The following is a 26,880-nucleotide window of genomic DNA, read 5'->3' on the forward strand; positions in this document are numbered from 1 at the left end:
CATTACCTGTGAAAATTTAAATGTTAAGAATAAAAGCTGTACTTTACCTGAAAGGCACCCAGTTGATATTTGCCATTTTTAACTGTTACATTCCAGCCATAAACAGCGAGGTGCAAGTGGTAATTCATGATGCTAACTTCACGTTTCAATGAAAGGTATTTCCAAAGTTTTGCAGCTAGAAAGTTGAAAATAATACTTTAGAGAAAGCCTTGCTGAATTTAATTAGACGAACCTGTTATTCATGCTGGGCTTTTCTCCCCACAGAGTTGTCTTTATTCTCTGCTCATGAAGTACTAGTTGATTAACTGTATTCAAATCCCAAAGGTTTCAGTTTCTTCCACAGTGTTGTATTAGAACGTATTTGTCTTAGAATATGCAAACTAAACTCCTGGCAGATAAAGAATGCTTCATTAGAGAGAGCACCGAGTTGCAGAAGCTAGTGAGCTGGCGTGATGTCAGACTTTACCCTGTTCACTGTTTGTTGAATAATGAGTTATGAGGCGGAATAAACCTCGCTAAATAACGGTTAGCAGGCTATGCGGACACAGTTTGACACGGTTTATTCAAGAGACATCTGTGGCGTCGATTCTCTCGAAAAGCTTTTGTGAGGAGTTCATCCTCACCAGAGGAGGATGAATAAAAATGGATGGTACAGCACATTACCTATGATGGCTTTGTCCACTGCTGCAAAGCTCAGCACTGACGGCACGGAATTTTTGAAATCACTGTGTGACCAGAACTTAAAGCATTTAACCAACAAATGTCAACTACTGCCATTATCATTTGAAGGACTAATCAATTTGTTTAGTAACCATTTCCACTCAAGATGAAGGGATGACTACAACCAAGTGGTATATTTCTACATCACCACACAACTGAAATGTGTTCAACGCTTCGCCTTGGAATTTATTCTGAACGTACAATGTCACTGGCGCCTTTTGAATTCATTTGCATGTGAGGCTTGCTGCTCAACGCTAAAAATCTGGAAACAGACATTCAATAAATGGTACAACATCTGTTTCTCACATGTGCCATGAGAAAGCACAGACAGAACACAGGTGCAAAATGATATGAGAAATACTTCTTATTCAGGTGGGCAGCCGGTGAAATGGTGATGAAATACATCTTAAGCAGGAGTAGAACGGAACAAATCATCGTTCCTCAGGTGTTGACATTGTGTGGAGGAAGGGAAAAAAAAAAGAAGAAAAGAACACACCTATAAGCTTTGACTGTGTACAATGAGTTCTTTAGGATACCATTAAGACACTATGTTTTTATTCTTCTGTTATGTGCAAGGTATAAGTTCATGGCAGAAATTACAATAAACACTGGATGTGCGCATCGTAGTTGAAATAATCAGGGTTTACAGACACCGTAGGGCATATCCACCTCCAGAATCAGGCTCCTCGTCTCAATTTTGAGGCGGGGGTAAAAGGTCGGTTGCCTTCCCGCACGATTTACAACATCTTCCTCTTCTCAAATTCCTGCGGAGATGACACAGAGGGGAAAGAAGATGAGAAACACGTGAAATGAAGTGAGACAGACAAGACGCGGATGATTTATTCATGCAGAATTCGCACAGTTTCTGTTTTGATCCCGTGTATCAGATCTGCTGTTGAGGGGGTGGGGAGTGGAGGGGAGGAGGCGGCGCGGTGGTGGGGGACAGGCGGCTCGAGCTTTGGAGTGTCTGTTGTTTTTTTCCTGGAGAGTGCAAATCACGCGGCGCGTACGTGTCAGTAAGTTCCAGTTGTCAACATTAAAACAGCTCACTTCTCGTGATTGATAGAGGCTACACATCCGCAGAAATCTGATTTATGCGGGTTACAGTCGCCGTGTTTATCAGCACAGTCCAACCATGTGACTATAAATGAGAGAGCATTATGTTAGCCATTAAAAAGGATGTCGCTATTTACATATTCAATTTGGGAAATATCACACAAATCGTGGATGATAGAACACGTCGTTCCCCTGAGAATTTTCCATTCCACAGGGGTAAAGTAACTTAATGGCAAATGTCATTTATCAGGTCTGCAGAACACACAAGTGCTCCTGCACATGTTGGCCCATTTCTCTGCGGCTGTGTGCATACCTGGAGGTCTACTGCCACCTTGAGGAGGAAAAGGTTCTTGTTTTTCTTCAAATAAAAAAAAAAAAAAAAATCTGAAATACTTGATAGAAGCAACCTATCAAACTCTGACTTTTGAGGAAGGACAACATGAATGAAAGGACATTTAGATGGAGGCAGGGGGAGTCGTGGCCTTGTTCGCGAGATTTTTGCTTTACAGATGAGGCTGGGTTGAAGCGGAATGAAAAGAGGTTCAGGAATTTATAAGGAAGCTGTAGAGGTAATAGAAGGATTTTTTAAAAAAGAAGTAGAAGGATAGAAAGAGCGAGAAGAAACAAGGAGGAAGATGGTGTCAAAAGCAGAAAGCAGCAGACGCTAACTTAAGGGTAAAACAGGAATCCGCAGGATAAAGAGCAGAAGCTGTCTGTGATGGAGAGAGAAAACACAGAGGATTTTTATTATTCTTCTTTTGGTGTGATAGACATTTGACATGCAGAGAGAAAGACGGGGAGTAAAATGAGGAAGTAGAGGTTGCCATTCTCGAGCAACAGGTGCGAAAATACCCCTGGATTGAAGCTGAGGAAAGCAGGGGGGGGAAATGACGCGAAAAGAAAAGCGAGACATTTTCAAGCTAGGAGTGTTAACAGCTCCCGACACTCCTGGGCTCTGATATATGAGGAGTGCAGCCGTAGTAATATGGTCGGTGCACCTCCTTGGACATTTGAATTTATTCACAAACAAAATCTTGAAGATTAAATGTGTGTCTGTGTGACCGTCCATACATGCAAGCTGTACTGTTATTATCGAGCGAGGCACGATGGCACCGACTGTGATTATGAGTTGGGGATATTTTTGTAAACAAGGAAAAGGTCATAATTATTCTACCTTGCATATGAATTAAGCCCTTCCCAGATAAACACAAGTTTACTGACACCTTGTCCTTGCACTGAAAATTCAAGTTTGCTTTAGTCATTCTTTGAGATACGGAGCCTTACAAGAACACACATATTTTGGCCAAAACTTCTAAAGTTTAGTTTTACTTCGGTTACTTTACTGGAATGAATTTTATGTTTTTGCCTTTTCTTTTTGGTTTGAAGAGGGCACAGCTTAGTTGGTAAAAAGACGATTCCGCATCATAATGAAGCACAAATGGAATCCAGCTGCAGGGGGTCTTTGACTTACGTTGGAGTTCAGTTTTCTTTCGCTGTAAGTAGGAACTTCGGCGAAAATGTAAACAAAGCCACTTCGTGCGTCACGATATCGATCAGGTCTTTGGAAAAGTCATTGAATACCAAAGACTTTCATGCATGTATGACTCATTTTACAAGAAGGTAACAGAATATGTCGCACTGTTTTACAACTTGATCTACTGGATGACACTTGGGCCATAAGAAAGGGAAAAAAAGTTAAGGAATGTGGCACAATCCAAGGTGGCGTACAAAAGGCGGCTTTAAAGCAAAGCCGTCTTATAGCGTGGCGTGACAATGAATTCATTCCGCTCACCACCCAGTTCCACGTAACCAATTCTGACATAACGATGAAAGGCTGAGGAGGTCATAAACCGAGGACCCCCTGTATTAATACATTGCTGTTTCCTTATATTACTGTATAATAAATAAATCCTGAGTGAAGCAACTTAGTTTAGGTTTTGAGAACAAGGACTTTTAACATGTTCAATGTTTCTATTTTTTATTGTTATTTTATCTGATTGCTCCATTTTTATTACATGCCATTTTGTTTTACACGTTTTATATCTTAAATGTAGCACTTTGAGATTTTGCCTGAATGAAAAGTGCATTACAAATAAAATTTATTATTATTAGGATTTATTATTAATAGATCTTAAAAGTTGAACTGTTGATTAATCACTTCATGAATATTTCATGGTATAAATGAATATAGGAACATTTTCAGAGGTTTAATTGAGCCAAAAACTTGTAATGGATGTATGTGAAAAGAAAAATTAATCCTACTCAGAAAAAAGATGAAATGGAAAAAACAAAAAAACAAAAACGGTGGGCAAAGTAAAACATGCACAAGAAACTGTTGAAACATGAGCGTTGGTGTAATCCTTTTCCATCATGAACTGTGTCAGGCATCACAAACAGCGACAGTTTTATATTAGAGCCACGGGCCGTAACCACCAATCAAACGGAGAGCCAAACCGCCAACCCTGGGGACAATTACAACATCGATAATGGAAAAGATGACACCAACAGTGCAGCACACGATTCGAAAAACGCAAATATGAATAAAAGATAGATCGGAAAAAAAAAACATTTCCACAACCTTTAAAACCCTTTTAAGTTATGAAGGCATTTCTAGTTCAGATAGCCATGAAGTGGCTGTTTGTCTATATTCCTCTCTTATCCCTTATTTGAACTTCTCCAGTTGATAAAAAGCACTTACTTTGCATCTCCTGCAGGCAAAAAATCCGTGGCTGAAATACTATATTTCTGATAAACTCGGAGCTGACAGTACGCAGGAATCCCAACCACTTCTTGTCATGGTTTCATTTTTCTACATCTAATGCGCATTACACACACTCGGTTTGGGTAAAGAATACACAAGACAAGATCTGAGGCGGAAATATTATTTGGCCTGTCATATCGTTATTTTCACCAAAACCTGTCTGATGGCTAGAAATGAAAATGTAACTATTGCGAGACGAACGGTGGAGGCAGCACTAGCAAGCCGTGTCTTGTTTGCATTGCTGTGCGTCATTGCTTTTATGATGAAATGTGCACGGAGGATGCGTTTATGTAAGTTTTGAGGACAAAAACAAACCCATCTGCAGAAAGCATTTTCTTCGATTAGATGATACACTACTTTAGAAGTGAGTGTGTTCCTGCTGTTCGAAATTAGACGTCTGACTGAAAACCTGACCCTGCATAAACATGCCGCCGACACGGAAGGTGGTCAATTTGCTAAGATTACATTCATGCCAACAAGAGAAAAAACACCACGACCATAGCCCTATGAATGATGAATATCTGATTAAACATGATGACGCATGTATCCACATTTGCAGAAACATGCTTTTGTCATTTGGGCAAAGCTAGTGCAGATAGTGCAGATTAACTGTTGTCCTCTTTCCTCTTTTTTTATTTTTGTCCAAATCCAAAACATTACGTCGCCTTTTTTCCTCTTACATGTTATTAGTTTGATTATAGCGGTCAATGAGATTAACAGAGGTGCATGAACACAACAAAACGAGCGACCGCACGGCACGTTTTTCATCATTACACGCAATGATTATGAATTGAACTTTGGGGAAAAAAGTCATGTAAATCTATATCTGCGTGCAGCAGCGCCAGCAGTGGTAATGAAAGTATAAGATGATGAATGGGCGTAATACATGCTTTCACTTTTATACATCTTGTTAACAGTGCTTCCCCCCCCCTCGAGATATTACTGAAATAAAGAGGCAGCGGCGCCAGCTCAGCCACTGTCAACACACGTTTATTCATTTATGCCCTTCTCTCCTGCCTTTCTTTATGGCATATTAAAAGTTCAATCTCAAACTTGCTGCTACGAGAAAAAAAGTCAACTCTTGTTTCCGGTAAACCTTCTCACATTTGTAACTGCTCCGTGATGAAAGATGGCGCTACAGTTGACCCGTATCACATAATATTTGATCTGGAGCCAAAACGGAGGCATTATTACGGTGTCATTATCATGTGATTATATTACCTCCACACTAATTACACCATCGATCAGCTCTGATTAGCTTGCTTATTCATCACCTGAAATGCGACCTTGGTAGTTACTTTATTTATGTCATATATTTACAGCATAATAAAAAGTCATATTAATTACTCTCTGCAGTTCTAAGTGTAAAAAAATGGCTCAAAATGTATTTTTGGTTATTTTTTGAGAGATTACACAGATTTTGTACAATACAGGCAGATACAGAGGTCAGGGTTATGAAGTGCATGACCTTGAAAGATCAGAGGAGACTGATAAACAGTGCAGAAAAAATAGCATAGGAAACAAGTCCAATATATTTGAGATTAAAGGCATTATGTGGACAATGTTAGCTTGTGGCCGAGCAGTTTTAAATTACTTTGATGTGATGGTGAGAAAGCAAATGACGAATATGATGCGTGAAGAAATGATGGCTTTTTGTCCTGCAGGTGATGGATGGGTATGGAAATATTCTTCATATTCTGATAAGCCACAGCTCTAACAGAAATAGAAATAGAATGTGATGCAAGGTGCTAATTCATAGACCAAAACACAAAGTTTCCGTCACGCGAGTTAAACAGAAGCGTGGATATTTTTGCTGAAACTGGATTTTTCATCATTTAATTTAGTGAAATCTGAACTAATAAATCTGGATGTGTTGTTTTGTCTTCATGCACACATTGGCTCTTTTTTATTCAAACTCTTTTTGTATTTGCTGCTGTTACACTGTAAATTTCCCTGCTGTGGGATCAATAAAGGTTTTATCCATCTAGCTGCGTTATTTTTTTGCATTAAAATTACTTGCACCATGAAAGAAATGACTTACAAGTGCTGCATTTAAACATAATCTTTTCAGTAAAATGCACTTTGATGAAAAGTAAAAGTGCACAATAGGTAGAATTACTCCTTTGAAAGGGTTATATGTCATTTATGTAATTGTATTATTAGTAATGACTCATAACATGGAAACACCAATTTATGCTGAAGAGATGATTGAGTTAGAGTATGTTTTAACTGCTTTACATAATGTTCAGTAGTTTAATCTGTAGTACTGTGTTCTACTTTATAAGGCTGTCATATATATACTACCGTTCAAAAGTTTGAGGTCACTAGAAATGCCCTGATTTTTGAAGAAAAGCAGTTTTTTTCCAATGAAGGACAACATTAAATTAATCATAAATACACGTCTAGACATTGTTAATTGGTGTAAATGATTATTCTAACTGAAAACGACTGATTTTTTAATGGAATATCTCCGCAGGGGTACAGAGGAACATTTCCAGCAACCATCACTCCTGTGTTCTAATGCTACATTGTGTTAGATGATGGTGTTGAAAGGCTAACTGATGATTAGAAAACCCTTGTGCAGTTATGTTGGCACATGAATAAAAGTGTGAGTTTTTATGGAAAATATGAAACTGCCTGGATGATCCCAAACTTTTGAGCAGTAGTGTATGTAAAATATTTATCAAGACATGTTTTGGACAAAATATTATACGTGGTAGTTTTGTCTGGATGCCGAAGCTTGGATTCTGGCCGGTTTTTGTGGATTATTTTCATCTTTGACCAGTAAAAGAGCGTCCAAAGGTGAGTTGCGCCCTTTAAATGTTTTGTGTTTGTTGGACAAATGTGTTTATATTACCCGCTGTGGTAATCACATCTGAAAGTGGTTTATGCCGGCGGATTCATGAGAATCTCAGCTTTCCATGGGTGTATAGTGTTTGAATCATCGCGTTGGCAGTGTCGTTCTATTTTGAAAAATGCTTATGCAGATATCAAAACGGCCCGCCTGCGAGCCGCTGAACCACAACGCGTTAACTAATGGCATATTAATTATAGCTCTGAACTGTAATATTGTAAAAATATCCCTTTGAAATGTAAACAAGTACATAAAATAATAATAAAAGTGAGATTACAATAACTTAAGAAAATACTTGAAGAGTACTTAGTCCACCATTGTTCAAGTCTTTGTATATCTACCAGCCTTCTCATTTAGTGCTTTTTATTTGTATTATCTTCTACATTGTAGATTAATAACCAAGATTAAGACTTTTTTTTTTACAATATAAATCCATGTGTGTTCCTTTATAGTTTTGATGTCTTCAGTATGAATCTATAATGTCCAAAACAATCAAATAAAAACCACTGAATGAGGAGGTGTGTCCACACTTTTGACCGGTAGTGTAAATCTACTTGGGACAAAGCACTCACCTTGAACATAGTGCTGCCCAGCTGAGCAGGGACATGCTGACTACAACTCCAGCTGACTGGAGGGCTGCAATCTTCTCTTTGGCTCCGCCCTTTCCACCAGCAATGATGGCGCCCGCGTGGCCCATCCTCCGGCCGGGAGGAGCGGTTAGTCCGGCGATGAAGGACACCACGGGCTTTGCCTTAGCGCCCTGGACAATAGGGAAAGAAGAGAAAGAACAACATGAGCATAAAATGAGGCGGAGATGGGCGGAAAAGTCGAACGAGCTCCAGGTAAGGTGTGATATTTGAGTACAGCTAGCAAAAACACCAAAGCAGGAAGGAAGGCAGCGAAACAAGTCAGGGAGGGGGATGTACAAAAACAGAGAGAATTGGTTTTCTGCACCTGCATTTTAGCCGTTCATTAGAAATTAAACACTGCATGTCGTCACATTACAGAGTCCCATGGTGACAGGCTTGTCTAACCAGCCATCTCTGTCTCAGCCTGCATTATTAAAACAAAGGGTCAATCAAGCCATTTAATTGCATGGGCTGGTGTATGACCAGATAGGGGCTCAGGCTCCTGCCATTTCATATCATCTCATTTCTGAAATGGTAATTAGTCATGCAGGCACTGATTAGCCCAGCGCCTGTCTATGCTGCTTGCTCATTGATGGATGCTACATTCAACAGTTAAGATCATTTCCAAGGTGAAGAGAGCTAATATTTCATCTTCAGCGATAACATCATAACCAGCAAGAGGGACGCCGTCTCTGTGTGTATGTGCACACGTACAGGAGCTGATATTTCATACTTAGGAATAACAACATAATTGCAGAGGACGGCTTTGTGCGTGCGCACACACACACACAGTTAGTGTCAGGTTTTCAACGGAGGCCGTGGCTCATCTGGCACAGTGCTTCCAGAGAGTGAATGTGGCATGTTTAACAGCCAAAGCAATACAGCGAGGTCCTTCAAAGACACCCACTTCCACTAGCATTTCAGTTCCAAATTTCCAACCTGACACTGGCAGGAACAAGATGGCAGCCACAAATATAAACTGGAGATGACTTTTGATAATTAAGACTAGCAGGACGTATGTCTGCCAGGGAAATGTTGAGGACCTTGGCTCCACACGCAGCACTAATGAGACACTAACACTTGCACAGTTCACAGGGAAATGATGAAAGAGTGCAAATATCACTTTAAAGTATTCTAAATATGTTACAAGCATCTGTTCTATGTGTTGAAAAATGCAAGCATGAAGTAAATTAGCAGAAACATCCCACGCAAATTCGTAAGTCAAATCACGTTCTGAATAAACAAAACGCCCTCATGTGAATCGAGTCTTAAATCTACCTCAAACGAAAGAGGTTTAATTACTCTATTAATCCCTGGCTCCCTGGGCACTAAGTAACAATTCATAGAGGGAGGGGAGTCATACTACTATTCGCTTTACCAGTCTTTTGTCTTCCACTGTTAGCGGTGCAGATTTATTACCTTAATTATGAGACCAATAAGGTAGCTCCCCCGTCTGTGTGCCAACATGGCGGGAGGAGGCTTTGTTCTACAAACACAAATAGCCTGATCCAAAGTGAGTGAATTGCATTGATAGATTTAAAAAGTCTAATTGAGACAATTATATGTTTTTATAAACACGATAGTGGCAGCACAAGTGACTGACACGTGTGTAAAAACTCACAACACTTTTCTAAGCTCAGACTTCCTCCAGACCTGCCTTAATTTTCACTGTTTCCTCAGAATTACAAAGGCTTTAGTTAAGGTCAGTGGAGACAGGCTGGTCTAAAAGTCAAGAGGCTGAAGTAGAAACACACAAAAAGAAAATCATTAAAACTCTACAGCAGCTTAGGTGCCAAATATGCCAACCTAGTTGATATGCATGAGCCAAATATGGTTATACTTTAAAAAAAATAAAATAAAATTCTGACTTCACAAAGCCTTTGAGACTCTGACAGCCAGAATTTGATACAGGTGACATTTTAAGACCACGCCGTGTTGGCAATAGCGAACATCACCACTGATGAAGACTGAACGTTGAAACATGCCCTGCATCATAAAATCTGACAGCAGAATCTTGCGGGAAGTATGAGGTTGTATTCTTGAATTTCACAGAATTAAGTTGCCGGTAGATAAACAGCGTGAAGTAACTCGACTGTAACGCTGATGAAAACTGAAATCAATACTTCCTCACCTTTTGGTATAATGTGTCTTTCTCAACTACGGGTTCAATACATTTAATGTTGCATGACACAAATCAATCACGACACTCGACCTTTAATTTCACCGAGCATTCGATTCATTGTGTGTCAAGTGTGCCATAATTTGTCAAGTAAATGTGAAATACAGCATCTTAAAAAATAGTTTCCTCATCTTGTCAGCAACATGTCCCCAATTAAATGTAGAATATAGAGTGTTGTTGATACCACATGCGCTACTGTAGTCTTTGCTGGAGTGTTCTTTTCGCTGATTTGAAGTGTGAGGTTCAGCGGGAAGACTGTCAGGCATAATAATTTACTAGTTTATGAGTAACACCACGCTAAAAGTAACAGTCTTGGAACATGAGGTTATAATGTTCAGGTGAGACTGTTTGAGAGGTGATGAATTAACTGTACGGCTATTTGGAGGACAGAGCGTGTTCTGCTATTGGACTGTACCGCACTATGCAAAGAGCTGTTGTTTCAGTGTGGAGAAATTAACCAGTCAGTATTAAGTCATACCAGTTCAATAGCACCATATCACAGTAAAAGTACTCAGTACTGCGCCAAGGCTGCTCAGTCGTTGTATGATTTCTGATGGATAAGTCCAGTGGATTTGTAGTAGGATGGCAATCATGTGATTATCAGTAGGCAGCTGATGTAGTGTTCACTTGTCATAGTTACAGTGACATTGTGCCGCTTTCTCGAAATAATACAGAAATCTTTAACAAATCCATGGATCCACACTGTAAGCTGCATCACTGCCAAAATCTAATCAGTTGGTCCTTGTGTCATTTCTGACCTTCTCTGAAAATTTCATCGAAATCCATTTATCCATTTTTGAGTAATGTTGCTAACAGACAGACAGACGGAAGGACAAACGTACGCCGACTGTCACATAACTCTGTCGCGTTCCTTGGCGGAGTAAATAGTTCAATAAAAATCTGATTATTTGACGGGAAAACAAGCCATTTTGTGTGAGCAGAAAATCTGTTCTGTTTTCAAGAGATGTTGAAGCCGTAGCAAGTGGCTTGTTAACATGGTCTATAAAGAAACATGCTGACTGCGGGAACGGTTTCATGCATGTTGCCATCTTCCTGTCATTATTCTCCATAGCTGGGGTGTGACTGGTCAGTGGTTCCTCCAACAGATAAAAACTGTTGCTAATAGGCACTAAACCAGGCCCATTTATCCAATCTGAGATGTGAAATTTGAGGTCTACAACCAGCTAGCTGGTGGCGAGTTCCCTGCTTATGCTGTCAATGCTGATCAAATTTAACCAAACTACATCTATGCAGTCCTGATGAAGCAAATGAGCTCAATTTTAAAGCTAGTATCTGCATTTCTGAAGACTGTTGATATTTAGCCAGTTAACATATTCAGATTTACAGTCTCTCTCACTCTCTTCCCCACCTCCTTCTCTCCCCTCCCTTTCCCCCTGCCCTGTGTACAAGCATGAATGTGCACAAGAGTGCTGATCAACGTGAGTCACTTTGTTTTCCATTAAGCCAAAGCGGTGAGTGAACGCCAGATTTTTTCAGTGCACTCACAGAACAGACAACTAGCAGACTGAGGTAGATACTTGCTAAGTTTGACAAAAATATTGAATTAGAACTGGCACTAACGTGTTAAAAGCTTAACAAATAATACAAATCTAAATGTATTCAAGTCAAGAAACGTTAAGTTTGACTCAAAGCAAAAAACAACAGAGCTGCCATTGCAAGTTGAATCATTCGTCAAGGACCCCTTGACAATAAATTGAGTGTTTTCCTTTTTCAGTAATAGGATGAAAAAGACAAGAGCTTACAAAAATGCAGAGATAACACTTAAATCAGGGGTTATGAATAAGTGAAATTCTAAATATGTTTGTATTTTGCAGCACAGCTAGCCGTTTGCCAGCAAAATAAATAAATCCACATATCAGTACGTGCTGAAATGAAAAATCATTCAATATCTAACATGGCAAACCATTTGAAACAAGAGGTCACATCAGTTATTTGATTAGGAGGAAGGCAGTGAATTTATTGTAAATTGTTACATTTTTTAAAATATGTTTTTTTTATGACAAATCTACACTACCAAGGTTTGAACACACCTTCTCATTTAATGGTTTTTCTTTATTTTCATGACTGTTTACATTGTAGATTCTCACTGAAAGCATCAAAACTATGAATGAACACATATGGAATTATGTGGTAAACAAAAAAAAAAAAAAAAGTCAAAACACGTTTTATATTTTAGATTCTTTAAAGTAGCCACCCTTTGCTGCTTTGAACACTCTTGACATTCTCTAAATGAGCTTAAGGTGTGCCTTGTCAAGCTTCATTTGTGGAATTTCTTGCCTTCTTAATGGGGTTGGGACCATCAGGTGTGTTGTGCAGAAGTCAGGTTGGTACACAGTTGACAGTCCTATTTGACAATTGTTAGAGTTGATATTATGGCAAGAAACAATCAGCTAAGTAAAGACGAATGACAGTTTCTACAATGCAAATAGAAGTGAAAATAAAGAAAAATCATTAAACGAGAAGGTGTGTCCAAACTTTTGACTGGTAGTGTATGTGGTAGACTAACAAATGTCTGTAATTTAAATAGGCTGCAATTCAAATTTGGCATCATATCCAATTGTCTTGATTTTTAAATGCCCAAAAATATGTTAACATGGCTCTGGTTCAGTTGACTATGTTAATGTGGTCTGACTCATCAGTGAAGCTTATGCGAACTGATTTTTTTTTGATTGCCAGATATGAAAAAGGAACAAATATTCAAATGTTCGTAGCCAAATCCAATTTGACTGACAGAATTCTCAGTCATGTGCAGCTCTATGAAACCATGTCCCCAGACATCTTTGTGCGGTTCTTTACTGTTGAAAACAAGGTCTAAGAACACTATTTTATGTACGATGTTCTACACAATTGACTTTCAACAGGAGATCTGCAGCTTACTCCTACGCTCTGCTGGGCTTTTTCATGCATGTGTTTCATTTGAACTGTCCCTCGCTGTCAACACTCTGGGTGATTGGGTGGGGGGTGTTTGTCCTTTATTTGTCGAGTGAGAGAAGTTATTCTCCTGAGACGCCAGCAGGAGATTTGCATGCATTAGAGCAGTCGAGGGCAAATCAAATCCATTTCTCAGCTCAAGAGCGCTTTAAGCACACACACTCACACACAGAAACAAACACACACTGAAACACTAAAAGAAATCTGCAAGTCGCAAAATGCCAAGTTCGGTCCTCCTGAAGTTAAAAATGTCAACGACAAGTTCTCATCCACTTGGCTACATCAGCTAATCATCACCCTCCTGCTCTTTGTCACATGTGGGCATCACAAAAGGTTCACTGCTCATCAACACTGCCGATTTCTAGAACACGTCCTGTGAATCATACCTTCATCCCATCTGTCGCTCTTTATCTTGATCACACAAGATAAAGAGCTGTGTCCACTCAATCACGTGGACACAGAAAAGTAAGACAGGAAGCCTGAGGCCGTGAACAGAAAGAAAGGACACGCTCATAGCGTCGCCTTGTTCTCGACACATAATGGCTTTTAGCGTTCACTAGAGGTGACAGATTTGAAAGGGCATAACTGAGAGCTAATTCGGAAAGGATACATTTTTTAGGTGAACGGATATATCTGCTGAGGCGGAGCGCTTCAGAAGAGGATACTGGATGTGGTGTAGGTAAAACAAAGTAATAGGTGTCATGTGTTTGATTTCCTTACAGAGTTGTGCTGTTTCAGGTACTCTGCTGCATTCTCCTCCGCATTCCCCCCGATTTCTCCAATAAGAATGATGCCCTCCGTCTTGGGATCCTGCAGGAACACCTCCAGACAATCTATGAAGTTTGTGCCATTAAATGGATCCCCGCCGATACCTTGCAGGAGACAAAGCAAACACATGTTGTGTACTCAAGACTCTCAAAGGATCATTCCTGTGAATATTTGAGGATCCCACAGCTGTTTAGCTTAGGGGAAGAAGGTAAAAGCAAACTTCATGCTAATATGATTTGACAATTAGCACTAAGATACACTGGGGTTGCTCTGCCTGAATTGTGTAACAGGAACACATTGACTGTTACTTCAGAGATTTGATTTCACTGACATTTAAGCACTTACTATGTCAACTTTTGCTACTCTTAATGGCTGTATTTTGTCTCATTTTCACTGAGCAGAATTAATAGAAATCATCAGCATGCATCCAGTGGCTTCAGGCCTTCTTAGAGCTTGCTGAAAGTATGGTAAGCTTGTTAGTGAATGGTCACATTTACATAGCCAACATATTTGGAACCATGTTTCCAGAAACCTGTCAGACCCAAGTTTAACAACTTATCTCCTTTTAAGTCTGTTTTTGGTCTTCACTAACTCCTTACAAAAGTATGTGGCAGCTCTACAATCATTAGCAGGACACCAGCTTTGTCTGTCCAGCATTTGGTGCTGGGTGGGTAGCTCACACTGGGGCTATCAAAGGTTTTTCATTGTGTAACAGCTGCCTGTTGTATATGGAAACAACTCAATGAGGGTCGTGCCAGCAACTACAACAATGACCTGGGTGACACTGAAAAGCTCCACAGAGCCATGGGGAAATGCATAGTCTATTTTTTGTGAGATTATCTTTTGGCATTTTTGCCTCTGTTAAGCCCATTTCAGTGACAGGATAAGTAACACTGGAAGTTCTATCTGGTCAAGTTGCAGCATTCTGTCATCAAGACGTAGGTCATTTTTACATTAAGTTCATCACGGCCTCATTTAGACCCACTATAGTGATGAAAGAGCACATGTGATTTCTATCAAACATGCAAGACTGGACAGTACATCAACTGATGCATATTACATAAAAGATGCAATAGTAAACAGAAGACTCTACTAAGATCAAATTTATTAAGCAAATAACCATTAAAGTGTATGTACACAACTGTTCAAAAGTTTGGGGTCACCTTGGCAATTTCATGTTTTCCATGAAAACTCACACTTTTATTCATGTGCTAACATAACTGCACAAGGGTTTTCTAATCAGCAATTAGCCTTTCAACACCATTAGCTAACACAATGCAGCATTAGAACACAGGAGTGATGGTTGCTTTTCTTTCAAAAATAAGGACACTTATAAGTGCGCCCAAGCTTTTGAATGGTAGTGTATGTCTTGGATACCAAAAGTCTATCCAACTATGGCCACTCCATAACAAGTAATTTAACTTTATAAGCTAACTGTGTCAAAGTCTACCTGTCTGATGTAAAGAAAAGTAAAGCCATTAGTTCCTAGCTAATTATTATTAGCTAGGAACATTTATTACTTTATTGAGTAATAAAGGTGCTACTTTTGTGTTATGTGCAGTTCTCTTGCTGTGGAGACACTCGTGGATTCTGTTGCAGATACTTCATAATAAACGCAGAGGAAAGACTCCTGAAAGAAAAAAACTACACTTATGTTCCTGTTAACGTTTTATCAAAACCAGTATTTCAATTATTACTGTATTAGTGAGTCTCATTAATTTGACATGCAGATTTTGCAGTGAAGTCTTATTTTCATGGACTTCACTCTGCAATAGATGTTAAATAGTAGGATTAAGTAACTGAGAAAGGTGTGATTTTGGCACACAAACTGTGTCATCTGTACCATCTACAAAGTTTCTGGACTGGTATTGGTACAGAAGTATGGAGAAAGTCTTCCTCAAATTGTTTCCCTCCAATGCAAAGTGTGCTACTTGCATGTCTATCCATGCATGTGTTGGAAGGAATGCAGATATGTCATTAAGTCCAACATGGCTGGCTGTCAATGCAAGTTTGACAGAAAAGTGATCAGGTGCTCATTCAGACAGGAAGCCTACATGTTCAGGTTAAAAAAAAAAGGAGCGAATGTCGGAAAAAGTCTTCAAGTTATCGACAGTGGACGGAAACTAGAAATGTGTAAAAAGACAACAGGGAAATGACAGAGTAAAGGCCTGGTTGGCTGTGAATCGAATGGGGGACTGAGTGCTGAGGGCCTCTGCACGAAACTGGTACGCACCCCCAACCACTCCTGCAGACTCATTTTAAATTTTTGTCAGAAATAAAGTTAAACTGGACCTGAGGTTTATGGGAACACCATTTTTCAATTTTACTTCAATTGTCCCTGACCACCTTTATCTCTGCATGGTAGTTAAATGATGCCTTTCATTTCGTATCCAAGGAACATGAGCTTCAGCAAACCACGAGGGTGCAGTAATAATTTTCAAGAATAATTTCCACCAGGATCTATAAAAGCGTGGGCAAACCTCCACAAGACAAATCTTCACAGACAAAATGTCACCTACATTTATATTCATACTATTTAAAAAAAAACCTGGCAACACCAAGAAAAAAAAAAACATGAATGATATTCAAAGTGAACCACATTACCAGCAACAAAGATGACAGTGATATTAAATATTGTATTAAGTGTAATTTGCTGTAGCCCCTAGGTCATACTCAAACTTAAGAAGTCACTAGCAGACCCACCAATAAACCCCCTTAATGAACTCTACAATATTTAATACGGTTGTGGCACAGGCTTTATGAAGTCTGGCTATAAGATACTCTAGAATTTAAATGTCTAAATAATAATGAAGCCAAGTTGTTTTTCATTTAATGCTGGTGTCCGACCAGGTCTTTAATATGGATTTTCTAGTGGCAGATAAGTTGGCCAAAAGAATTTGTTTTTGCAAAACAATTTATCTTAATTCTGATGTATTGCCAAGATGTAATAGAGTTGGCTAGAATGTTGTCACTACATAATGTCCAGATGTCCTGACGACATTTAAAGAGATTCAGCTCATATTCCCAGCGTGTCTGTATATACATGTATAAAACATCATCCAGAAAACAATCATGGTCATCATTTTACAGAGAACGACAGTAGGGGTTGATGAATGAATCTGGCATAATAATAAATAGCAAGAGAAGTGGTTCTGCATAATGTCACAGCTTCAGGTTGTGCTATAAAGCCGCATGTGTAGAAATCTATAAATTACAAATACGTGGTTGTAAGGGGGTGCAGGAAAGAAAAGAAGGGAAATGAACAGATGGGCAGATAATGGAAAAGTTCCATGTGTCTACTTTGGTGTCGCAAAATTGGCTTTATTCTTCAATATGTGCGATTATGATTATCTAAATAAGACTTCATCAGAAAGGTTGCACTGAATTCCTTCAAAAACAAACAAAAAAATAAAATAAAAAAGCAGGAAATGAAAGAACTAACAGCACAAAAGCATATTATAAAGCACTTTATTTTAAAACCTTTCCTGTATAGAACATACTTTAGATATTGTGGTTAGTGCTCAAGAAATGGGACACTATCCTTAATATTTTCGGGACAAAGACTTTTGGAAATAGGAAGGCAAAGTTTCTGCTTCCATCTGAGCCACTCAATAGGACTGTTCAATCTTGATACGGCTTTTCAAAGATAGCAGCGACTTTAATGTTCAGATCTGAGAGGAATACTCTTAAGCACTGATCAGAAAGTTGGCAAGGGCCTTTTTAATACAAAATGTCTGTGCTATTCGGCGTGCTATTAGCATCTGATGAGTTTTGCGCGAGGTGAACTTGGTCGATCACCTTCTCATTACTCCTAAGTCCAATAAGACGTTCTTTTTTCCTCTGGAGTAATTAATAAAGATGAAAGTCTCATCCCATCACTCACATCTGACGTCTTGCCAACATTCACCACAAGCCTCAAATTAAATACAGGTGTGTGCTGCTGAGTGCTTGGTAATAAGTGACCATCTTGTATTTAAAGCGAATGCAGCACATATGAATATCAAAGTCCCTGCGCTATCCTATGTAAAATTTTATTTGTGTCTACCAGCAGCAGCCCATGAAGCCATACACTTTAGCTGCAACTTCAGGAAGACGGTAAAAGCTTTTTTTAATGCTGGATATGAACATAAGTGCTAAGTTTAAATCTGAAACGTCACAGGCCATCGGTTTCTTACCAACACAGAGTGACTGTCCCAGGCCTACTTGTGTAGTTTGGTGCACAGCTTCATACGTCAGGGTACCCGATCTGGAAACAATGCCTGAAAGAAAGGTATTAAAAACAGTCACAATGTTGTATTTTATTCATAAAAACACCACCAAAACATTTCAGTCAAAGGTGAAAAAAATGCAGCTGATATTTTCAGTTGGATTTTGACTGAATTGTTTCATCATAATAGCAAAAAAACAAAATAGATCCTTTTCATAACAGAGCTCTGTAACAGCTGTTCTGCCTTTGCCTTGGTGATGATGGGAGTCGATTTACTATAGAACAGACTTCCTGTGAAGGTTCACTGGCCAGCAGCGGCACACGCTGCTTATCAATCTGTCAATGGCAGAAGCTTAATTTAGAATTTAGGTACAGCGCTATAAAAACGTTCAATTTGAGAAGAAAGGTATTAGTAGGACTGTTTCTTCCTGTTTCCACGCTGTTGGAAACGCTTGTAGGCAGTTAGTAGGTGGGGGGGGGGGGGGGGGAATCACTTTCAGCATTTAAAATCAACCTACATTAACTAAATGTGTAAACATCTAACAAATGATGCTAACCTGTAAAGTCACAAATTTGATAGATACATCAGATAATCTCACCAATTCTTCCTTTCTTGTGAATGTGACCTGGCATGATACCAATCTTGCATTCTCCAGGCTGCAAAGAGATACAATGCAGTTTTTTTAATTAAAAAAAAGAAGGCACAATCCAACTACATACATGCACAAGGTGGTTACTCTATATCACTATAAATGTTTCACGACTTGTCCAACACAATCTCCTACATAGTTTTTATTCTTTACTGAATTAAACATTTCTCTCTGCATTTATTATTTGTATTTTAAACACCATCCACTGTCCAAATACCCACGAGAAAGGACCAATTCAGAATTTTATTCCACCTTTAAATGTAAGTTTTGCTATACCTTGTAACCAAGCTATGTACCTTCAAGGTTTTATTTTTACGATCCAGAATATTAATGCATTAAATCTCATACTTGGACTCATGAGAAGGAATTTGCACTTTCAGCCCTTTCAGCCATAACCAAAAAGCAAAATAACAATACCAGATGCATCACTGTGTGTGTGTGTGTGCGCTTACATTGATGACTCCTGGGCAGTTGGGGCCTATGAGGCGGGTGGCGCTCTGGCGCAGCAGCTTATGTTTGACTCGCACCATGTCCTGCTGGGGGATGCCCTCAGTGATGCACACCACCAGGGGTATCTCTGAGTCAATGGCCTCGATGATGGCTGCTGCCGCGAACGGAGGAGGTACATAAATCACAGTGGCATCTGCCCCTGTGCCCTCCTTAGCCTGCGGCGAGGAATGAAAAGGTATCGGTGGTGCATTAAAAATGAGAATTCTACAGTTATGAAATAGTGCCACCTAATGTTTCCTTTTAAAAAAATGTCCTTCACAGGAGGTTGGCTGCAAATCTGATCAGATTTCATGTCTTGTTTTGAAATACACAACAGATTTTTAAGGCACACAAAGGCTGGATCAGGAGTCACACATACCTCCTTGACTGAGTTGAAGACAGGCAGACCGAGGTGCGTCTTGCCACCCTTCCCAGGGGAAACACCTCCGACTAACTGGGAGCCATAGTCGAGAGACTGCTGACTGTGAAATGTTCCCTACGACAGAAGAGGAAACAAAGTGTGTATGTGTGTGTAATGAAGCAGGGCACAGACACTTTAAAAGTGCCAACATTAAGAGATCATTGCAGACAGAGAGAAAAGTGGAAATATGCTGCTATGGAGTATTAATCAAGAGTGCTGCAGAGTAAAAGCATGGATACCGAAGTGAGGCTGGATTCTAGTAGGGGGATGATGCTACCGGTGAATATAATCGATGCAAAGGAATGGACATGTTCTTGACAAATGAATAATGGTATAAGCTTGGTTTAATCTCCTTGCTGAACATTTGAAAAACAAATGTAAAGCTGCTTTGGATGTTCTCCAGTGCAGACTGTAAAATATCTCCTAAGAAAGAGAGTTTACAAAAATATTTCATGTACCGTCACTTCCATGTAGGAACCAGACAACATGCTGCGGCTGCCTTGATACAGTTGGTGCACTTTATTCCCTTCACTTGCTTCAAACCAGCTTGTAGAAGCACATCAATATTTACATAATTTTACATTTTTTAAAGTTTGTTTCACGTTTGGTTAAACACAACTTAGCCTCAAGAGACTTTTTGTTGCCATTTCTGACACACATTTAGTGTGTGCATGCTGTCATTTTAAGGAAAGAGTGCACAAAGAGTTCACTTTATTCTTTTTTTTTTTATACCTCGCTGAATTAAGGCTCTGCATTATATAACATAGCCGAAGACACAAATGCAGGACCTTTAGGCTAATAACAGTATTGCACGTTTGAAATAAAATGTTAATATATTGAGGAATGGAGCTTCTTTCATAAGGAAGCCCCATTTTTTGAAGATTTGTGATCAAGGTAAGTTCATAGAGGCAGCCTAACCATATTTTTGGCTGGCCTTTCTTTTTTTACACATCTTACTTCTTTAACACATATTCCAACACATCTGCAATGAGCTTATACTGGCCTGACCAAAGCATCAGTGTAGTCTATATTAAGACTCACTGCAACTTGTGCTGTTAATTCTCTTAATCCCATAACCTCCTCTGTGAGTAAATTAGTGCAAAGTTATGCTGTGGAGTAAATCTTCGTATAAAACCTACTTATCAAATACTTCAGACATGGGAAGAAAAGTCTACAATCTGATAGAGATCTAGAATGCTAAGATAGATATTTATATAAGGGTGCAGTTACACAAAAACACTGACTCCAAACTGAGCTTCAACATCTGTTAATGACCTTTTAAAACAAGTTCAACAATTACATTGTAAACATTTCACAGTTTAAACAACAAATCGCCTCAGGGATGCGTCAAGCTGATATGGAATATATGGGTATGAAAATATGTGATGGACTTTTATTAAACTGGAGTAGAATAACATTTGTTTTTCCAGCCCTAAAGCTACTAAAGGGAAAAAAGGAGAAACTGCATTAGGAGCTCAATACTTGCTAGAGTTTGCTATCTTAGTCTACTATTATATCTCTTGCTGTTCCTACAAATATCATCATCGTTTGACGAGAAAAATAAACACGATAAAGCAGATATAACACTAAGAGCTGTGGAATTTATTTTGCAAGATAAAATCTAGTGAGTGAATCTCAGTTGTACTCTCTCAAAAAAAAAAAAAAAAAAAAATGAGCGCAGAAGGTCGGTCCTAACTGATTTTCTGCTGAACAAATCCTATCAGTCTGAGGTCGGTTAATATCACTGAAGAGGATGAAACAATGTATATAAAGTAGGCAGGCTTGTAGCTACAAGTGCAAATAAATGACCTTAATGTAAAAATTATAACTAGCCTATTAAGAGGAATTAGAAGCTATGAATCAGCATTTTTCCCCCTCATTTGTAATATACTCTTTCACCCTGCTAACTTTGCTGTTTTTGACAGTCATTATTATTGCAAATGTTGGGACAATAATTTTGAAAAATGGCTTGCTTATCAAGCCAGGAAGACACGACAATGTGCACTCAATAGCACTTGCTTCATTTCTCATCCTTTTCTAATTACCCGGAGTGTTCACTGGAACTATATTTAACAACCTTTTATTATGTTGAAGAGAAACTGGAAGATGAAAAATGGAATGTGCACAGGGACAGAGGGGGGATATAAATCTGTAAAGTCCACATTTCTGGCCTGTTGAACACACTTGCCAAGATTTTTATCCTCCTTGCCTGGATACGGTTCAAAGACAATCACTTGATCATTTTAGTGCTCAAAAAAAAAAAAAAAAAAAAAAGACAAATCAGATCAACAATGTGCCAAACAGAGTTATTACTGACTAAGACAATGGCTTTTGGCATTTTTTGAACGAAATAAAGAATGCAATTTTCACTTCAAAACAACTACACTGAAAATGATTTACAAGTTTTAAAGCTGTGAAATTACTCTGGCAACACTTTTACTAAATCAACAGAAATATTCCAGCAGTATCAAGTGTCTCAAGGACAAATTTTAGCATTTATATAGCCCAAGACCAACAAATTTCAAAATGAATTAGTGCTCTCGCCTGGTCATTTTTACACTTTGTCTGCAACACTTTAAAAAACACTCGATATATTTTTAATTCCTGAAATCTCTGAAGAATTTTTACTTGGTACTATCAGTCTGCGCGAATGGGCACAATTTATTACTGGACCGTGGACCAGTAAACAGTAATTTTTTACTGGACCGAAACAGTTTTTACTGGACCGAATATTTTACGCACAAATGTACCAAAAGTTGATGTATAATTTAATTTTAATAATTGTTATACAAATTTACTACTTTATTAATTATGTTTGCAGGTATGTATGAAACCAAGATCAAGATTGTAGCTCAAGAAAGCCCCGAAACAGCCCATAAATCACAGAGCAATGTGGCTGGGTCAAGCAGAGCGACCTTGTAGAAGCAAAATGAGGTGCGGTTTATTTATTTTCTGTTTATATCATGCGTTTTTATCGCGTGATATCGCTGTTCACACGAGAGCCTCTCGGAGGAGCAGCCCTCCCCATCCGGACGGCGCGCCGCTGCGCTGCGCTTGCTGTGTGCTTTGACTTTTGGAGCAAGACAGCGGCGCTTCGTTCCGTTGCGCGGCGCGGCGCGATCGCATTATGTGGAACTTCGGGGTTACAAGAAAAAAATTACACCGGACATGAGACCAGTAATGTAGTAAGTTTTAAGACCTGCTCTTCCAAAGGAAACAAAGTCTTTCCTGATCTTAACTGAGGTTCTAAGGTTAATTGGTGTTGTGCTATGAAGCAAAGCAGTGATTTTGGGATGTAAAAATAAAATTATTTGAATTAAAGTGACATTACTTATCTAATTAAACCATGCACGACTACAGGTACACCTAGTTGTAACTCAATAGGGAGAATGTAACAAGTGATGGAAATAATACACTTCTAGAATCTCTTCTCTCTGGTCATCTCGGACATTCAGAAAACACCAACACTCACAAGACACTCACCAAAAATGAGGAATTGTGTGTGAAGAAAGGAAATGCCGAGATTTCACAAGATTACAGTAATCCAGATAGTATTGAAGCAATAATAAAGTTTTGACTACAAACCTGCTTCCCTGTGAAACCCTGGCAGATGACCTTCGTGTTCTTAGTGATGTAGAGGTTCTTCCTTGACCCCGTATAACAATGCCTGACTCCACTCTGCTGCACTGAATGGAGAGAGAGAAAGTGGACAGCATAGGAAGTGTTTAGGTGTCAGATGTCCACACATAGTTCAATATAAATCATTAAAATATTTTACATGCATAGAAAACATGTTTTATTACATTTAAATACAAAATGATTGGCTTTACATGTGAACTGAACAAATTCTAGCTTCATTTATCTATCTATTTCAAACTTTTTTCATATTGAACAGATAAAGGTTGAAATAAGAATAATCACTTCAGTGTAAAGAACCAGTCCTCTCAACTGCAGTGCTCTGGTAACAATATCTTTGCTTCTGCAGCTTTCTTTTACTGTTGCTGAGCAACAATTTCAGCTTTATAAAGAACATATGTCTCATTATACGGACTTAAGTGATGAAGTATAGTTTCAAAAAAGCATATTATCAACATGTTCAGCAGCTCACAAATTCAGTTAGCATCAGTTCTTATCAGCCCTGTTTACAGCAGCTGCAGACAGCTGTTGTCAAATCCCAGCCTCAGACATAGCAGCAACTGAGAAGACTTGTATCAAGTTTATATAAACTGTAAACCTGGCATGATACAGACAGCAGATGTTACATAATCTTGCCTTATAGGTCAAACTAGCCACATGCTACACCATTGATAACATGACTATGGGACCGACTTTGTAACTGATAAAATAGAGGTTTCAATTACAATTAGAATAATTACAAACATTAATGATTTTAATGTTGAAAAAAATTGCTCACTTGTCAACTAGTACAAAATAAATTACCAAAAAAAATTATGATTTATTCAGTAAATCAGTTAATTGCCAAAAAAAGCACAAATATTTTCAAGTTCAAGGTTTTAAAATATCCTCCAGGGCTCTATTGTGACATTTCATAAACTACTTTATATTAAACAATAAGTACCTTCTAGCATTTATTCAGATGCTGCTGCTATAACAGGTGATTTAACAATGATATCCAAAAATCAAAACAGAATGCAACTGCTCAGGACACTTCATATACAACTACAAGTGACAAAGTAAATGGTGAAATGAGGTAAAAGGGGTCCATGACTTTTAGTAACTGTCTGTAGGATCTTTAAGGTCAAAAACAGAACAATAATTTCATAAAGCGTGCAACAAATTAGCATTCTGAGATTTGTCAGACCAGACAAAAGTCTATAGGTAGATTACAACAAACGGAAGCAAACACAGTACTGGACAGAGCAATGGATGACTGAACTTTGCTCTGCATTCAGTGTCTCACTCAAAAACAACCTATGGCACTGTGCAAAGCCCAGCTGCCCCCCTAAGCTAAATGCCTCAACAAACTGACAGTTATGTAATTAATGTGATATCGTGTCTGTCTTGTATTAATTAAATATACTCCTGCAGAAACATTTTCTGAAGCAAACCTAAATGACAAACTTTCTAATGCATGAAGCTCTGAGCATGCAGCCTACAAACAACCTGACAGAACGGCTAGTTTTGGTACTCTCAATCACTGCTAAGTGAAAACTAAACATTAGCTCCTTTGATAAGCTAGTTTCCACAGAGCGACAGGACGAGTCACATTTTGGTGAAGAGGGCACGCAAGGTCAAAGATGAAAACTTGCCTGGCAGCTGGTTGGCAGGGGGGTTAAAGTTAGATTTCACTTGGACGTTAGCTTAAAGCTAGCCAGTTAGCTAGCTTGCAGGCTAACTGCAAGTGAGGGTTAACGTATAGCTAAGGTTGTCAAGCTAATATAGCTAAATAGCATGTAAGCTAACTGACAGCCAACCGAGGGGGACGTTGGCTGTCAACGCAGGACTGAGAGAACCTTAAAAGCTCGGGTTCTGTACAGCACAAAGCCACAGAGCATTCATGTGCAACAGAAACTAAAATGCTAAACATTTTAAGTTATCAGTGCTGTAATTTGATAAAAAATACGTACAAAGCAGCCTGGCAAACAACCTGCTGTGAGACATCTTCGGTCATTCACCAATGACACCGGAGGCTGAGGACCTCATTCACGGAATTTAGCTGGCCACATATATCCCTGAAAAATCTGGATCTTTGATGAAATTGAAAAGATTTTTCGTTTCAAATTAAAGCCCAGGTTTCACGTCCTGATTCATGTTTTCCCATAGAAGTATTTTTAGGAGCAGTGAATTAGATTAGCATTACTCTGACACAGGCGTTAAAAATGTCCATGCAGTATGCAGTAAAGTGCCTCAACTCACTATGAACTCTGGGTAATGCAGTTCTCCGCGGAGTAAAGGAAAGGAACCTGTATCGGCAGTAGAGGGCGCATCGATCATATAGATAATTTCAGTTAATATGGGCATAAATACGCCAAAACGAGGGTTTATTGAATGTTTTTTTTGGGCTTGGAAGGACTCATTTTGAAAAGAAATAAAAACATTTACACAAAATAGCTTTTTTTTTTAGATTTCAACTACATAATGAAACATATTTAGATGTCAATATCTGTTCGAAGATTATTTTCAACAGAATACTCACTCTCAAGATCTAAATTGCTTCATGTATTTGGTTGGTTTTCTAAACTGGCTCATCATCTGCATTCATGTGTTGGTTCACCCTGTTCTGGGAGGATGGGTAGGTTTTCCTTTTAATTCCTTTGGGGGTCCTAATTAATTAACAGCAAAGATGCACTTGTATTACTGCATAGTTGCATTATTGCAAACTATGGCCATATGGTAAATGAAGCTTGACTTCTTAAATACAGGAATTTTATGTTTCAATGTGCATTTAAAATAATGGTGAGACTTAGCAAAGCTAACCTGAAGTCATTTTATGCTCATAAACTCTTTGTCCGTGGGGCATTGCTGGTGTAACAGTAATCAAAAATGTTTATTTGGTTAGGTAATACCACTCAATACGACACTGCACATGTCAGATCATGCTTCTCAGTTTATCCTCACAGCTGTATAAATCTGTACGATAAGAACCCTGGTTCTTAAGCCTCAGAGCACATGGAGTTTTATGCTAATGAATGATATAAAATCTTCCATAATGGACACCAGCGCATGAATCACCATTTTGCAATCTCTTGGTCATGAGGGCCACTGTGGAAAGCGTCCTGACTGGCTGTTTCACCACATGCTTTGGAAACTGCACGAAAGTGGATCGCAGGTCTTTGTAATGTCTGGTCAAGACAGCGGAGAAGATCATTGATGCCTGCCTCCCGGCTCTCCAGGACATCTACAAGGAGTACAGCATACACAGGGTCAGCTCCATCATGAAGGAACCCTCTCACCCCTCACATGGACTGCTTGTTTCCCTCCCATCAGGAAAGAGACTGTGCAGCATCAGAACCCACACATCAAGGTTCTGCAGCAGCTTCTTCTCACAGGCAGACTGTTGAACACCCTGCGGCTACAACACACATAGGCCTGCACCCATCACCTCCAAACTCAAAACTGCTCTCACATCTCACCCATTATCACACCAGTAGCGAGTAAGATTGTGTCTGATGTATGCTTGTGATTTTTTCATTTTAGTCATTTTAAATGTATTTTGTATTCATTTTACCTTAT

At 38.9% G+C, this 26,880-nt stretch overlaps 1 protein-coding gene across 1 annotated transcript; it reads right to left on the bottom strand.

The window, feature by feature from the left end:
- Nucleotides 1-881: 881 nt before the first annotated feature.
- On the bottom strand, nucleotides 882-25,439 carry suclg1 (succinate-CoA ligase GDP/ADP-forming subunit alph). The gene is given in 10 exon segments (XM_051945329.1): nucleotides 882-1,484; nucleotides 7,964-7,995; nucleotides 7,998-8,151; nucleotides 13,872-14,023; nucleotides 18,095-18,178; nucleotides 18,726-18,783; nucleotides 19,229-19,441; nucleotides 19,645-19,761; nucleotides 23,272-23,372; nucleotides 25,275-25,439. Coding segments are annotated over 10 exon segments (972 nt in total). The 5' UTR covers nucleotides 25,309-25,439; the 3' UTR covers nucleotides 882-1,457.
- Nucleotides 25,440-26,880: the final 1,441 nt, after the last annotated feature.

The sequence above is a fragment of the Acanthochromis polyacanthus genome, chromosome 3, assembly GCF_021347895.1.
Source record: "Acanthochromis polyacanthus isolate Apoly-LR-REF ecotype Palm Island chromosome 3, KAUST_Apoly_ChrSc, whole genome shotgun sequence".
Classification (NCBI taxonomy): domain Eukaryota; kingdom Metazoa; phylum Chordata; class Actinopteri; family Pomacentridae; genus Acanthochromis; species Acanthochromis polyacanthus.